The sequence below is a fragment of the Cololabis saira genome, chromosome 1 (genome assembly GCF_033807715.1).
Source record: "Cololabis saira isolate AMF1-May2022 chromosome 1, fColSai1.1, whole genome shotgun sequence".
NCBI classification, from domain to species: Eukaryota; Metazoa; Chordata; class Actinopteri; order Beloniformes; family Belonidae; genus Cololabis; species Cololabis saira.
Genome location: NC_084587.1, coordinates 3397733 through 3414385, shown reverse-complemented (window position 1 = coordinate 3414385; position 16653 = coordinate 3397733). Strand labels below are relative to the sequence as shown.

Genomic DNA, 16653 nt, shown 5'->3' with positions numbered 1-16653 from the left:
TTCTGCAGGTGTTTTGGTCACTGCTATTATTTGTAATAAATTATATTATTTGCAGCTCCACGCCCTGTCGGCCGGTCTGAAGGCCTTCACCACCTGGGAAGCAAACTTCGGCATCGAGGTTTGCCGCATGTCGTGCGGCGGCCACGGCTACTCGCGCAGCAGCGCGCTGCCAGATATCTATGTGGAGTTCACGCCCACCTGCACCTACGAGGGCGAGAACACGGTCATGATGCTGCAGACGGCCAGGTAACCGCCGGCTGACCCGGACCTGGAACAGGCCGCTCCGATGTTCTGTCCATTTCTGCTGCTTTGTCCAAAAATGCTACCGCCGCATAAACTGATAGATCAAAAAAAGCTCCCTAATGGTTTTCTACCTTTTGTAGAGCTACAATTTTACTGTGCTTTACTCCCTAGCCCCATTCCTTTTCCCCCCAATTGGTCCTTGTCTCTTGCCAGGCCGTCATTGAGTGCGTTTAGATGGGAAGTTTAATTCAGAGTTAAAATTAAATCCAATTTAAAATGAGTAAAAATTACCATGTAAACACCTCATTCCGAATGAAAATGGCCATTCAGAATTAAACTTAATTCCGAAGTAAGTGGCTGGTTTATTCCGACTTTAAATCGGAATAGAGTAATTCCGTGATCATGTATAAACTCATTCCTCTTTAAATAATTCAGGTCTTTCTGCGCTGCTCGTTCCCTCACCCGTCTGTCTTAGGGTGCTTTCACACCTGTGGCCCGTTTGTTTTGTTCCGATTCAGGGGCTGAATCGATACAGTTGTTCCGTTTCTCGTTCGTGGGGTTTGTGTTCACAAGGCAAATGTCTGTAGCGGTTCAAAGCTGTTAACAAATGCCATGCGCGAACCAGCTGCTCTCTGATTGGTCAAAAATGAACGCGGAAGGAGTTTCCTCTTCCGCACGCCGGGATAAACGACACGCTCCTTTCAGCGCAGACCGCAGCCGCGGCTTTAGACTGATTTATGGTTCTGCGTTACACCAACGCTTTTAATTTAATTTCAATCTTTTAATTTCACCGGTCCGCGCTGGGACGACATCTCGGAGAGAAGGTGGTGGAGGCTGCACCGACTCCTCTCTTTGCGCCGCGGTCACATATACACAATGAATGGAGTTTTATCGATTGCTGTGTGGATTATGTTCTCACTCCAAATAAAAAAAATTAACCGTTTCAGGTCTCGATTGGAATCGGGCCGAGACCACCTCTCCTAGGTGATCTCGGATCGCTTGTTTTATACCGTTTCAGAGCGCGATTGCTGTGTTCACATATACCAAAACGTTCCGATCTTTAGGGGGAAACGTTCCCTGTTCCGGTACAACTGCTTGAAACGGTACAGGTGTGAAAGCACCCTTAATTAATTAATTAATTATTCCGAATTAAATAATTCCGAATTAAACAATTTTCCTTCGAGTTTACATGGAAATAGTAATTCCGAATTGAGGTTTACATGGAAAACACGTTTGATGGTCTTTCTCCAATTCCTCTCCAGGTCTGGGGGTTGAAGGTTCTGATTGGATAGGGGGGGGACCGGAAGTTAAACTACCGGAAGAAAAACTAACTTAGCCGCTACAACTTTGAAAAGCTCACAATTTTGATGTTTCCTGTTTCCATCTGTTCTTTTAATTATTTCTATATTTATTAAATAAATGGTCTCTGCTCTTGACCAGCGTTTACTGCTGCTGCATCTGGAAACTTTGTTTGGAAAACCAGCCCAGCGCGGAATAAAAGCGTCATGGAGACAGACGGGCGAACATATACATGATCGTGGAATTATTCTATTCGGATTTAAAATCAGAATAAACCAGCCACTTAGTTCGGAATTAAGTTTAATTCGGAATGGCCATTTTCATTAGGAATTAGGTGTTTACATGGTAATTTTTACTCATTTTAGATTTAATTTTAATTCTGAATTAGAGGAAAGAGGAATTAAACTTCCCATGTAAACGCACTCAATATTTTTCAGCGTGGACTGAAGGGATGCAAGAAATGATGGGCGTGGCGATCAAACTTTGAAAATCGACCACAAAGTAGCAGTTCTGGAGGGGTAGCATGGATTGACAGAACAGCGGCGGTCGTCGTGGAGACTGAAGCCCCTCCACGTTGTCATGGAGACTAAAGCCCCTCCCCCTGCCCGCAGGTACCTGGTGAAGAGCTTCCGGCAGGCCCGGGCCGGCCAGCGTCTGAGCGGCATCGTGTCGTACCTGAACGAGCCGCAGGACCGGAGGCTGCAGCCGCAGGCGGCCGGGGCCAGGCCGGCCCTGGTGGACGTCAACGACCTGAGCAGCCTGGTGGCCGTGTACCGGCTCCGCGCCGCCGCGTGAGTGGACGGGGGGGACGGGGGGGACGGGGGGGACGGGGGGAGCTAGACTTTTAACCCTGGGGGGGCCAGAGGGGGCCAGGGCTGTTTCAGGGTCCACAGACTATGACAATTAATTAGTTTCTCCAAATGTTGAAATGTACATATTAAGCACAGGAGATAAGATTTGTGTATATATAAATTTAGGTTTATTCACACTGTACAAAATGTAAAAAAAAAATAAAAAAAAACCCACTTTGCAACAATTTTTTAACAAAAATGGTAAATACTGTTATGCCCCCAGTCTAGGGCTGCCTAGGCCACAACATGAAAAGGCCCCATCTTCCCCAAGTCCCAAGTAGCCACAAACAAGATGTGGTTCCAATAAAAAAGGAAGTGATTTATTTAAACAAAAGTAAATGAACCTATAACTAAACTGAGACAGAGCTACTAGGCTTCAGGGTGGACTAAGGTCAAAACAACAAACAAAAGGGTCCTGTCTTGGGAACAGGTAACTGACCTGTCAAACAAAAGAAAACAAATGACACAAGGCTTTTACCTCCCTAACTAAAATAAACAGGAGAAAACAAGGTTAACAAAACTGACAGCCCACCCTTACTACTCACAAGTAACTAATATATAAATAGATAGCAAAGTTCTAAGCACAAGGTGTGGCCGGTTGGGAGAGGAGGATGAGAGTCTGCAGCCCGCTTGTAGCCCCCTGGTGGCCGCCATCTTGGCTCCTTATATATCAGGTGGTTGTCGGTTTCAGCCAATCACCATCCAGGGCATGGAACCTTCCCACCAATGACCGCACGGCTGTGGCCACACCTATCTGCATATTAAATTAACACAAGTAAATCACAGGGCACACACACAAACACAGGAGACAGACTACAAAAAATTACCACAGTCATAACATTACACACACACACCTACACTTTTCAGTTACTCACTCACTCACTCACACGCACAGTTACTCACACACACAGTTACTCCCTCAAAGTTACTCACTCACAGACAGAAACACGTAAATATAAGCGGCTTAAATGTAGACGTTAATGTGGAGCGGCCGTTGGAAACTGACAGTGGTGATTCTGTAGACGCCATGAGATGCAACGTTAACGTTAGCTTGATACCGTGGCTTGTAGCAAAACAATCTATCTGATAGGGCTGTTCGATTTTGCCCAAAAATAAAATCTCGATTTTTTTCTCTCAAAATCCGATTTTCGATTACGATTACGATTATTTTGTGAATTGACAAAAGGCAAAGAAATGATTTCAAATATGCTGTTTTTTTATTGAACATTAGCCCCCTTGGGCTTTAAGTGCAAACTTTGTTCTTATTAAACCAAAAATGAATGAATAAAGTGCAAAACTCTGTAAAATAAGTTGAAAAAAAGTTTTAAAAAATATAATAAAATATAAAGTTTTATCTCTGAAAAAAAAAAATCAGCACTTGCAAACATACAGTAAGTTATATTTCCAATTAAATAAAACAATACATTTTCTAATTAAACTAAACTGGGTCTTTGCATGCTAAATAATAATGCAACCCATGAAGGAGGTAGAGGTGTGTAATGTCAGTCATTACATTTGCTATTCACATTTGCAAGTTTTTTGCAAGGAACACGAGCCGGTCTCGCATCTGGCTTGAGGGATGCCCGGTGGCATGTTAGTATATCACCATGGTTACAACGCCCCCTCCTAAAAAGTGAAAAAATGAAAAAGATTTTACGATTTTCACGTTTTAACATCGTTCTAATTACATAATCGCGATTACGATTTAAAATCGATTAATCGAACAGCCCTACTATCTGAACACAAAAGTGATTTTAAAAAGTGACTGAGGACTTCACTGTCCATCAAGGACCATGATCCTCCTCTTCCTCTTTTATTTAGTCGATCTCTTAGCCGATTTTAAGTTCAAATTTGGCTCCAGGCACAAGATAAAGTCTGACATTAATTCAAATCTTCCTCTTCTTCTGTGGTGGTTCTTCTTCTTCGCCTAATAAGGTGGATTACAACTGTTTGTGCTACATAGCTCCAACTACTGGCCAGGAGGGACGTAACAGTCAGGAGTCACTGATTTCAAAACATAAGTGGCTCCTTTTGACCAGACGTGCGCGGTGCCCTGATATGTCAATCATCTGGGGGGGACCAATCAGATTTCAGGGGGTCCAGAGCCCCCCAAGCCCCCCCTCTAGCTCCGCCCCTGGCTCGGGGGGTTCGGGGGGCTCAGCGTGTCTCTGATCTGTGTTCTGGTTCCAGCCTGGTGGAGATGGCGGCTAAGAACATCCAGCAGGAGCTGCAGCGCCGGGCCAGCCAGGAGGAAGCCTGGAACAACAGCGCCATCGACCTGGTCCGAGCCTCCGACGTAAGTCCCCGTTCCTCCTGTTAACGCGACGTAAGTCCCCGTTCCTCCTGTTAACGCGACGTAAGTCACCGTTCCTCCTCCTGTTAACGCGACGTAAGTCCCCGTTCCTCCTGCTAACGCGACGTAAGTCCCCGTTCTTCCTGTTAACGCGACGTAAGTCCCCGTTCTTCCTGTTAACGCGACGTAAGTCCCCGTTCCTCCTGTTAACGCCACGTAAGTCCCCGTTCCTCCTGTTAACGCCACGTAAGTCCCCGTTCCTCCTGTTAACGCCACGTAAGTCCCCGTTCCTCCTGTTAACGCGACGTAAGTCCCCGTTCCTCCCGTTAACGCGACGTAAGTCCCCGTTCCTCCCGTTAACGCGACGTAAGTCCCCGTTCCTCCCGTTAACGCGACGTAAGTCCCCGTTCCTCCCGTTAACGCGACGTAAGTCCCCGTTCCTCCTGTTAACGCGACGTAAGTCCCCGTTCCTCCTGTTAACGCGACGTAAGTCCCCGTTCCTCCTGTTAACGCGACGTAAGTCCCCGTTCCTCCTGTTAACGCGACGTAAGTCCCCGTTCCTCCTGTTAACGCGACGTAAGTCCCCGTTCCTCCCGTTAACGCGACGTAAGTCCCCGTTCCTCCCGTTAACGCGACGTAAGTCCCCGTTCCTTCTGTTAACGCGACGTAAGTCCCCGTTCCTCCTGTTAACGCGACGTAAGTCCCCGTTCCTCCTGTTAACGCGACGTAAGTCCCCGTTCCTCCTGTTAACGCGACGTAAGTCCCCGTTCCTCCTGTTAACGCGACGTAAGTCCCCGTTCCTCCTGTTAACGCGACGTAAGTCCCCGTTCCTCCCGTTAACGCGACGTAAGTCCCCGTTCCTCCCGTTAACGCGACGTAAGTCCCCGTTCCTTCTGTTAACGCGACGTAAGTCCCCGTTCCTCCTGTTAACGCGACGTAAGTCCCCGTTCCTCCCGTTAACGCGACGTAAGTCCCCGTTCCTCCTGTTAACGCGACGTAAGTCCCCGTTCCTCCCGTTAACGCGACGTAAGTCCCCGTTCCTCCCGTTAACGCGACGTAAGTCCCCGTTCCTCCTGTTAACGCGACGTAAGTCCCCGTTCCTCCCGTTAACGCGACGTAAGTCCCCGTTCCTCCTGTTAACGCGACGTAAGTCCCCGTTCCTCCTGTTAACGCGACGTAAGTCCCCGTTCCTCCCGTTAACGCGACGTAAGTCCCCGTTCCTCCTGTTAACGCGACGTAAGTCCCCGTTCCTCCTGTTAACGCGACGTAAGTCCCCTTTCCTCCTGTTAACGCGGTGTAAGTCCCCGTTCCTCCTGTTAACGCGACGTAAGTCCCCGTTCCTCCTGTTAACGCGACGTAAGTCCCCTTTCCTCCTGTTAACGCGACGTAAGTCCCCGTTCCTCCTGTTAACGCGACGTAAGTCCCCGTTCCTCCTGTTAACGCGACGTAAGTCCCCGTTCCTCCTGTTAACGCGACGTAAGTCCCCGTTCCTCCTGTTGACGCGACGTAAGTCCCCGTTCCTCCTGTTAACGTGACGTAAGTCCCCGTTCCTCCTGTTAACGCGACGTAAGTCCCCGTTCCTCCCGTTAACGCGACGTAAGTCCCCGTTCCTCCTGTTAACGCGACGTAAGTCCCCGTTCCTCCTGTTAACGCGACGTGAGTCCCCGTTCCTCCTGTTAACGCGACGTAAGTCCCCGTTCCTCCTGTTGACGCGACGTTATTCCCCGTTCCTCCTGTTAACGCGACGTAAGTCCCCGTTCCTCCTGTTGACGCGACGTTATTCCCCGTTCCTCCTGTTAACGCGACGTAAGTCCCCGTTCCTCCCGTTAACGCGACGTAAGTCCCCGTTCCTCCTGTTAACGCGACGTAAGTCCCCGTTCCTCCTGTTAACGCGACGTAAGTCCCCGTTCCTCCTGTTAACGCGACGTAAGTCCCCGTTCCTCCTGTTAACGCGACGTAAGTCCCCGTTCCTCCTGCTAACGCGACGTAAGTCCCCGTTCCTCCTGTTAACGCTCCTGTACGCGCTCCGTCGTGCTGATGAGTAAATGACCCGCGGCTCAGTCATAGGTTTTATTTGTGCTAGATGAAGTTAGATTAATTAATACGTACCTTAAAAGGGTAGCTTAATAATAATATGTAAACTTCTACTTACTCACATTTGTCTTTTTTCCTCATTTTTATACAGTATTGTAGATTTTTCTTTCTTTCCTTTGTCTTTTCTATTTTTCTGGGTATGTACTTTTCTCTTTTCTTTAGTTTTCTCGTGCTGTGTGTGGGGGTGTATGTGTTCATGGCGTGTGTGGCGTATAATATGCATTTATGTCCATGATAATGTCCATTTTTATGCTCATTAAAATCCTCTTGTCAAGCCCCTCGAGGGTTTTTTGGACCTCCTTGCATAAATGCTGTCTATTGTTGTATTTTTTTAAGGGTAATTGTATTACTGACTTTTTAATATGTGCTAAATAAATAAACAAATAATGGCCAAGTCCCAATTATCCGCCAGGTGTAGCAAAATATCTCAAATAAAGGCCGGGTCAAACATGTTTCTTCTCGTGGCCAGAAGAATATTCTACCGTATGCAAATATAATCTACCTAAACACAAACAAATAACCTTAAACGAGTTGAAAAGTTGACACTTTATTTAGTTTTAGAGGACGTCACTGATGTTATGAAGTTAAGCGACTCGTGTATCAGAGAGATTCAGCACCACGGACAGCAACACGGCTTCTCACAGGAAATATGATCATCAGTTTCAGTTAAAGGTGACCTATTATGGCATTTAATGTACGGTATATTTTAAACAGGCCTTGAATGTCTTAAAAACAATCTAAAGCTTGTTTTTTCTACATAAATCATAAATCCAGCCTGTGGGCCCTGTCACTAGTTTTACCGCTTCTAACCTCTTTTTCTGCGCCTCATTTTTAGGGAAGGGGGGGGTATGATAATGAGGCTCTGTGCTGATTGGCTCCCTGAATGACGTGTAGCAGGAGAATAAACCTCGCTCCGCCAGAGCAGCCCGAGCCTGTAAATTATCACAACACTGAATTTTCACAAATGGAAACTTTATTGTTAAAAAAATAAAATATGAGTTGTATATAAATAACATTTATGCACTATTTAAGCCGGATCTACCCGGCGGAGTCTGAACGCTGGCCCCGGAGCCACGCCGGGCGCCCGGGAGCAGCGCGCATCACCGCGGCTTTAACGGGGGAATCTGACCGGTTCCGACCGGCCGGGACCGCAGGAACCGGCCTGGACTGGTAGCAGGGACTCCCGGGGACCGACCAGAGGAATTTCAGCCGGATCTGCCCGGCGGATGCTGCGTGACGGGCGCCGCAACCCCACGGCCGGCGCACAGATCGGCTCCGGGGCGCATCCGCGGCGCATCTCCCGTTACCGGGGATCAAACCGACAGATTTGGCTGAAAATCTTTGAGGGTGGAGCTGGTCCAGCCTGGGATAGACCCCCGAGGACCCAGCTCCCAAACCACCCGGGAACCTGGATGATTTAACCCGGATCCGCGGCACCGTCCGACTGGCTCAAGGAAGCAGCGCTCCAGCCTGAGCCAGAGAGCTGGTTGTGGGCGTGGTTTCAGCAGCGGAGGCTGAACCTATGGAGATGAGCGCCTATGGTGACGTCACCATAGGCGCAGATTCAGAATGGCTCAAAAAAAGGTCACGTGACACTGGGGGACTCTGTCCGGCGGGGGTCAGAGACCTTGCAGAATTTCATGGTATTTTGTCTCCCCTGTGCTGGCAGGGTGAGGGGAGACCACTTTATATATGTCAAAACAAGAAAAAACGTGTTTTTCATAATAGGTCCCCTTTAAATGTAGTTGGATGTGCAGAATAGTGGAGAAGCAGCGGTTGGAGAGTTTGGTGGGGACAGCAAACGAGTAAGAGAGTGGGAAAATAGAGTTGGCTACGGAAACAGCAAGGGCGAGAGGTTCCATGGTGGAGGGAGAAAGAAGCTAGAGGCTAAAGTCGTAGCTCGGATTCTTCACAATCGTGCCAGACACCAGCAGGTCGTAGAAGAGGATACGAGTAACAGGGTAAGATGTATCAGACCTCCAGGAATGACCTCTGTGGTCGTGTTGTCACAGCGTTTGAGCTCGGCCTTCGTGGGGGTTCCTAATAAAGGCCCGTCCCTAATAAAGGCGTGTCCTAAATCAACACAGGTCCCTTATCAACGCGGCCCCTAATAAAGGAAGGTCCCTAAAAAAAAGTTGGAGCCCTAATAAACACGGGTCCCAAATAAAGGCGGGTCCCTAAAAAGAGTTGGAGCCCTAATAAACACGGGTCCCTTATAAAGGCTGTAGCGCTGTTAATATTCCACTTTATTAAGTTTTAATATTTTTTCAGGCGTAAAAGTAACCGTTAAGATCCCCAACCTGGCCTCAGTTTATCCAAATAACGCCTGTTAAGAAATTTGATCTGATGTTTTCGGCGACGAGAAGAGCCGCCGGCCCGGAGCAGCAGCAGCCGGAGTACAGACGTGATCGTCAGGTCAACCTGTGCCGTCGTCCCGGGGAGTAACCTGCAGCTCTGTGGAGAATTACCGCTGGCTGAAATAAATCATTTAGGAAAATAAATGTTGGTTTAATAGATTAAATCTAACAGTTGTAGCTACGCCTGTTAAGAAATTAGCTCAGAAAATTTCGGGATGAGAACGGCATGACGGTTCAGGAGCTGATTTATGGTTCTGCGTTAAATCGACGCAGAGCCTACGACGTAGGGTACGGAGTACGGTGTGCGTCGCCGCGTAACCTACGCCGTAGGCTCTGCGTTGGTGTAACGCAGAATAATAAATCAGCCTTTATTCTGGCGAGGTTTGAAAAAGACTTCCCAACAACGGGCAAATGAGTGATTTATATACATTCACTGTATATATATATATTTCTCGCTAGAAATGTAATGAAAACGCGTTTTTATGCAGAAACTAACTCAAAATATTGATTTTATTCACTTAAAAAATAAGAAATGTCTTCCATGTTTTTTTTTTGTTTTTTTTTTATTCAGTCCGCAAATGACGACGAAAAGCATTCTGGGAGATTTTTCTGGCCCTCGGTCAACTAGGGAGCATCCGAAAACCCTTGCTCCGTAGGGACAGATTCATAACCACTACACTAGTTTTCTTCACTACCCCTAGGTAGAAAGAAGAATTGGGACACCACTACCCTCACGGGAACATGCAAAATTTAGGGGTAGTGCTGAAAAGTAGGGGTAGGGGGGAATTGGGACAGGGCCTAAATCAACGTTGGTCCCAAATAAAGGTGGGTCCCTAAAAAAGTCACGTCCCAAAAAAACGCGGGTCCCAAATAAATGCATGTCCTTAATAAAGGCGGGTCCCAAGTCAATACCTGTTGATTTGATCGGTTTAACCAGATAAACGCCTTTATTCTGTGTCTTACGGTAGTTTTAAGTTGCATTTCAATCCGCTCAGGATTTCTACCCCACCGGTGATGTTTGGTTGAAAGACCTTTAAAGGAGCTTGAGGCAAGAATTAGAAATGAGACTCATTAACGCCACGACGACCGTCGGGTTCCTGCAGCAACAGCGAAGCCGGCACGGGAGCGCCGTTAAAATCAAGCTCTAAATCAGACTTACAATGTTATCTTACCTGGTCAGTAGGAAATGTGCCATGTCAGCATCTGTTTTCAGTCCCAATTCAAGTTGAAGCTGCCTCCATGACTCAAACGCGTATCCAATATATAGACTTTATTACAGGCTCATGGCCCACATGGTAGGAACAATACAACACATAAGAGAATAAAAAAAAAAAAAATAAAAAAAAATAAAAGAATAAAATACAAATGCATATATAGAGAGACAAATATAAAATACAATTTACAGTTCAAGAGAGACACTCATTCCACCGTCCTCTAATGGTGGACGTGTACCTGACAGAGCTACGGCTGGGGTCCGTCATCAGCCTAATTAGACCATTCAATGACGAGTCCAGTCGGCACATGAACTTATATGTCAGGTTCCTTAAGAGAGCCTTAAAGGTGGTGAGACCCAAGGAGCAGAGGAGCTCACAAGCTCTGGTGCTCCTAGGTTTATGTAACAGGATTCTTAGACAATCGTTGTAGGCTACTTGTAGTTTTTGTAGGCTCCCCCTTTTATAGTTCACCCACAATGGGGCTGTATATAGGGGGGTGCAGTATGTTCTAAACAGGTTTACTTTTACCTCAGTAGTACAATGATGAAATTTTCTAACCAACATATTTGCTTGTATATAAAGCATTCTCCTCTGTCTTAACATATCTTCATCATCCTCAAGGGTATCTGTAATGATGTGACCAAGATATTTTGTACTTTTAGCCACACATACTGTTTGCCCAGACAGGCGAAAGTTTGGGAATCTGAGCTCCCCATCTTCCTTAGCTCTGCAGATTAAGACCATGCTCTTCTTAGCATTATACTTGATGTTAAAATCTAAGCCATAGTTCGAACATATATTTAAAAGCTGTTGGAATCCACTGCTACAGGGGGAAATGATGCTAAGGTCATCTGCATACATGAAGTGATTAATTAAAGTATCACCCATCATACAGCCTGTCTTACATTCTCCCAGCTGCTTGGATAGACCATCCATATATAAGTTAAAGAGGGCGGGGCTTAAAATCCCCCCCTGACGGACGCCATTACCCACACGAAAGGGGGTGGATAATGTGCTCCCAATGTTTACTCGTGCGCCGCAGAGAACGTGCATGCAGCGTCATTTGACGTCACATCCGCAGGACAGCGCGGGAAATTCCGGCCCGGAATTGCAGCACATTTTGCAGCACACAGCCTGTTCAAGGCAACGGAGAGATACACTAGAGGAAACATTCTTTTTGGTTTGGAACGCTTCATCTGACATTATTACTAGAAAACTTAAAACGTATACGAATTCTTTTCATAAATCCTGCCTCAATCCTGCCTCATGCTCCTTTAAGACGTAGCTGGACCTCTCACACTCCAACGCATCACGAACCATTTACCCATGATTGTCCTCCATCCCCCCCCAGGCTCACTGTCACTACGTGGTGGTGAAGATCTTCACGGAGAAGCTGGCGGAGGTCCGAGACCCGGCCGTGCACTCGGTGCTGTCCACGCTGGCGCTGCTCTACGCCCTGAACGGCATCACCAGGAACTCCGGGGACTTCCTGCTGGTAACACCACCTAACCCTAACCCTAACCCAGCTGCTGCAGAGCCGGCGGCCTGTTTAGTTTTACTTAATTATTTAATATTTAATTCATATTTAATTAACATTAATATTTAATTTTTAATTTTCTTCTTAATTACTTCTTGCAGAAGAGTATTAGAGCCATGCAGGAGAAAAAATATTTGAGAGGGGAAGATTTTTTTTATTGTGCACTTCGAGAAAAAAGTCGAAATTTTGAGAAAAGTTGAAATGTCAAGATTAATTAATGTCGAAACATTTCAACTTTATTCACAAAAGTTTAACTTTTTCAACATTTCAACTTTATTCTTGAAATTGTACTTCAACATTACAAGACTGTCTCAGAAAATTAGAAACAAAAACATCATACATTCTGGATTCATTACAAATCAACTGAAATATTGCAAGCCTTTTATTATTTTAATATTGCTGATCATAGCTTACAGCTTAAGAAAACTCAAATATCCTATCTCAAAAAATTAGAATATTCTGGGAATCTTAATCTTAAACTGTAAACCATAATCAGCAATATTAAAATAATAAAAGCCTTGCAATATTTCAGTTGATTTGTAATGAATCCAGAATGTATGACATTTTAGTTTTTTTTAATTGCATTACAGAAAATAAAGAACTTTATCACAATATTCTAATTTTATGAGACAGTCCCGTATTCTCATTCACATTTCGACTTTTTTCTTGACATTTCGACTTTTTTCTCAACATTTCGACTTGTTTTTTCAACATTTTGACTTTTTTCTCGACATTTCGACTTTTTTCTTGAAATTGTACTTCAACATTATTCTCGACTTTTCGACTTTTTTCTCAACATTTTTCCTCTAAAATATGATTTTTATTTTTCTCCTGCCTGGCCCTAATACTCTTCTGTAAAAGTTTAACTTGTTCCCTCTCATATTTCCCCCAGGCCGGACTATGTTAACTGTGTTTCATCCCCCCCAGGCCGGGCTGCTGAGCGTGCCCCAGGTTCTGCAGATCTCCGTCCGGATCAAGGAGCTTCTGTCTCAGCTGAGACTCAACGCCGTGTCTCTGGTCGACGCCTTCGACATCCACGACAAGAAGCTGAACTCGGTGCTGGGCCGCTACGACGGGAACGTGTACGAACACATGTTCCAGTGGGCCCGCCGCTCGCCCCTCAACGCCACCGAGGTGAGTCCCGTCGTCAACGACGATGACAGACGCGCTGCAGGCTCAGATAGGGACGAACATTCTGGAGTCGGCAGAAATTTAGAATCAGGGCGTTTGGCAAGGCAAGGCGAGGCTGCTTTACATCAACATTAAAAGCGGCAAGGCACAATTAAACAGTAAATAACAAATACAATGATAAGAAAAGAGGTAAAATAATAGAAAGCACAAGTTGTTAAACAGTAAGGGCAGTAGATCCAGCAGGTTCATCTCATTCTTAAAATGGCAAGAATTACGTTTCTATACGGTCAAAACGTACAAAGACCGGGTCAAATACAGGATTACAAAAGTAATCTGTAACAATTCGTACGGTGAATTAAACCAATTTGACAATTCTACGTCACAATGTCTGTTTCCAGGTCTTATTTCACACAACTGACGAGAATTACGTTTCTATACGGTCAAAAAGACCGGGTCAAATACAAATATCATAGTTATATTATATTTATGATAGAGCTTACATCTTGTATTAAACAGGTTATTTTTGTAAAAATGATATATATTTATACAAATTAGTGTATGGTATAAAAAATAAATACAGACATATAATTTATGTTTAGTTGTGGAAAGGGAGTGGGATTAAATACGTTTATAATTCCTCCCACTCCTTTTTGAACACGTAACTTGAAATATGTGTTTTGATGTTAGTTTTTATTCTTTATGTGGTGGAATGCCCACTTGTTTTCTTGTCTTTTTTCTTGTTTTTTTTTAAATGTTCGAAATAAACGAAATTACGGAAGAGTATTAGGGCCTGGCAGGAGAAAAATAAAAATAATATTTTAGAGGAGGAAGATTTTTTTTTTCATTGTGCATGTAACTCCCTCCAAGCACGGCAAACACAAGTGGTTTCTTGACTGATTTAATGAAGGCAATCTTCATTACTCCTCCATTACACCGTGAAACTAAAACAAACATATAGCAAATATACATGAAGTTAACAATACAATTACAGAAAAAATAAAGACATGTACAAATACCTCGTTGGCTGCATGCACAAGAGGGAATTAAGAGTCCTTTGCACGTGGTGAGGTTGTGGAGCTTATCCTTGCAACTTGGGTGATCAGCTGCCTTTGTTACCAGCATTAAACTATCATGACCGCAAGGTAACATGAAGTCCATCCATCCTCCTATTTGTTTGGAGCCGAAACCGGAAGTTAACAGCCGGAAGAGGTCCCAAACAACGCGAGACTTGAAAACCTGCGAGACTTGAAAACACATCACGGAAAATAGTCCCAAATAATCTAATCACGTTTTCTTCAAATTACTAATAAATACAGAAAACAATAAAAAAAAAAAATAATAATAATAATAATGTTAATAAATTATATGCACCGTTACATACATTTCATAAATGCATTTACAGTGCACTTCGAGAAAAACGTCGAAATGTCGAGAAAAAAGTTGAAATGTTGAGATTAATGTAGAAGTACAATTTCGAGAAAAAAGTCGAAATGTTGAGAAAAAAGTCTAAATGGAATTGGGACCCCGATTTAGTCGTGACTTGCTTTACGAACCCGGGTCGTGTTGCATGAATTGATTGTGTATAATCCTCTGCTCCGTTCCCTCCTCAGGTCCACGATTCCTTCCACAAGTACCTGAAGCCGCTCCGGTCCAAGCTGTGAGCCCGTCGGGGGACCAGAGACCCGGCTGAGACCCCCAGCTCTGCAGGAAGCAGCTACGCAGTAATTACAGTCACATTAATCCCATTAACAACTCACCGTAATCAGCCCCCCGGCTCTCCGTGGTAGTAGAACACAACCAGCCTTTAAAAAGGCCTTTAAAAGTCCTCCGGCCTGCAGACTAACCCTGGACGTCTGTAGAGTCTCAGCAGGGGGGCTTGTAGTTGAGGGGTCCAACGAAAAGTAATGAACGTGAAGTTAAAACCCCCAAAATAGCTTTAAGAATCCTGAAAAACAATCAAAACGTCCTCCACAGTCTCGGCCGTCGGCTCTCTCAACAGATCTTTACTGTTTTCTGTTCGTCTTCTGTTGAGCTGAGATATTTCATCCACGAGCCAGAGAAAGATAGAGGTCTTTTTTTTTTGTAAAAATATTAATAATTGCAAAATGTTGTGAATTTGAGTGAATCATCATTTAACCTTGAAAATGGTACCAGATTTACGTTTTTTGCAGCTGCTCGAAGCATTAAAGATGTTAATTTATCTCCAGCTGTTGTTCCTCAGACTGCACCTTAAACCGGGGGTTTCCAGCCGTTTCTGCACCGCCGAGCGGTTTAATGACGACAAGTCGCCCGTTAAACGCTCGCCGGCGCTGGTTATGGTAGCTTAACGGTGTTTGAGGCGACACAACTCGGCGCTGAAGCTGGAAATGTTTCACAAAACTCACTTATGACTGCTGTACATGATGATGATGATGATGATGATGATGATGCTGCGTTCAGGCTCATCACGGAAGATTGGATGCCCTGGGGACCCCCTGCTTTAATGCTAAATGGAAGAAGATGATGCTTAAGAAACACTTTGACTGTAAAATTGCACTTTGAATTAGTTTTTTTTTTTCGACGCGCCCTTTTCAGGATGAAATCCTGTTGGTCCAAAAACACGAAGTCGAGCCGCCGCCGGCTCTTAAAGGCAGGGTAAGCAGTATTTGGATGGTGACACAGAGCTAGCTCCTCCCTCGTCTGTGATTGGCTGGGACGGTGTTTGTCATCGTGTCTCATGCACAGTGTGAAGAACAGGGTTTGGGGTGAGGAGACGTCGACTGAATGGGGTAGAAATCGTCTGGAATCACTTAATGTGCTTCATTTAATCCTCGGCTCAAGTCTCGACCCTTGAGCCGAGGATTAAATTGAGCCCTTTGGGACTTTAAAGTCTCTTTATAAGAAAATGTGCACGCTTTTGTTAATTTGGCACCCTGAGTGGTGGATCACGGGAGAGTTATTACTTGTTTTAATTGTGTCGGAGGAGCAGATTTTCTTCTGCAGAAGCGTGAACTTGGTGGTTTTTGACTTCTGCGCTTTAGTATTAACCCTTCCTGCCTTTGGGGTTGATTCATATCAACAAGGACCACCTGTTGGATTCTTACGGAAGAATATTAGGGAAAAATAAAAATAATATTTTAGAGGAGGAAGATTTTTTTTTTCATTATGCACTTCGAGAAAAAAGTCAAAATGTCGCGAAAGAAGTCGAAATGTTGAGAAAGAAGTCGAAATGTTGAGATTAATGTTGAGATTAATGTTGAAGTACAATGTTGAAGTACAATTCTTTATTCACAAAATTTCTACTTTATACACGAAATTTCGACTTTTTTCTAGAAATTGTATTTCAACATTATTTTGACTTTTTTCTTGACATTTGACTTTTTTCTTGCACAATAAAAATCTAAAATCTAAAAATCTTCCTCCTCTCAAATATTGTTTCTGCATGGCCCTAATACTCTTCCATAGATTCTGGATCGATTATTTCTTTTTGTGAGGGATTTCAGAATAAAAGCTCAACACGCCCCAGGCTCACACTGACTGAAATTATCAGCAAAATACTAAGTAACTTTAAGCGTTTATGACTGTAACAGCAGTATAATTTAAAAAAGGAGGAGCTTTATTATAAAGCCTCCCTAAAAAAAGCTGTGAGGAGGAT

General features: G+C 44.6%; 1 protein-coding gene across 2 annotated transcripts in view; it reads left to right on the top strand.

Moving 5' to 3' along the window:
* Nucleotides 1-16240, top strand: part of LOC133448586 (peroxisomal acyl-coenzyme A oxidase 1-like) — a 36900-nt gene extending 20660 nt beyond the window's left edge. For both annotated transcript variants that reach the window (XM_061727297.1, XM_061727382.1), the window contains exons 9-14: nt 56-246; nt 2154-2333; nt 4584-4689; nt 11703-11846; nt 12816-13022; nt 14630-16240. In XM_061727297.1, coding sequence (XP_061583281.1) covers nt 56-246; nt 2154-2333; nt 4584-4689; nt 11703-11846; nt 12816-13022; nt 14630-14680 — 879 coding nt within the window. In that variant the 3' untranslated portion in view covers nt 14681-16240. The remainder of the gene's footprint in view (nt 1-55; nt 247-2153; nt 2334-4583; nt 4690-11702; nt 11847-12815; nt 13023-14629) is intronic.
* Nucleotides 16241-16653: the final 413 nt, after the last annotated feature.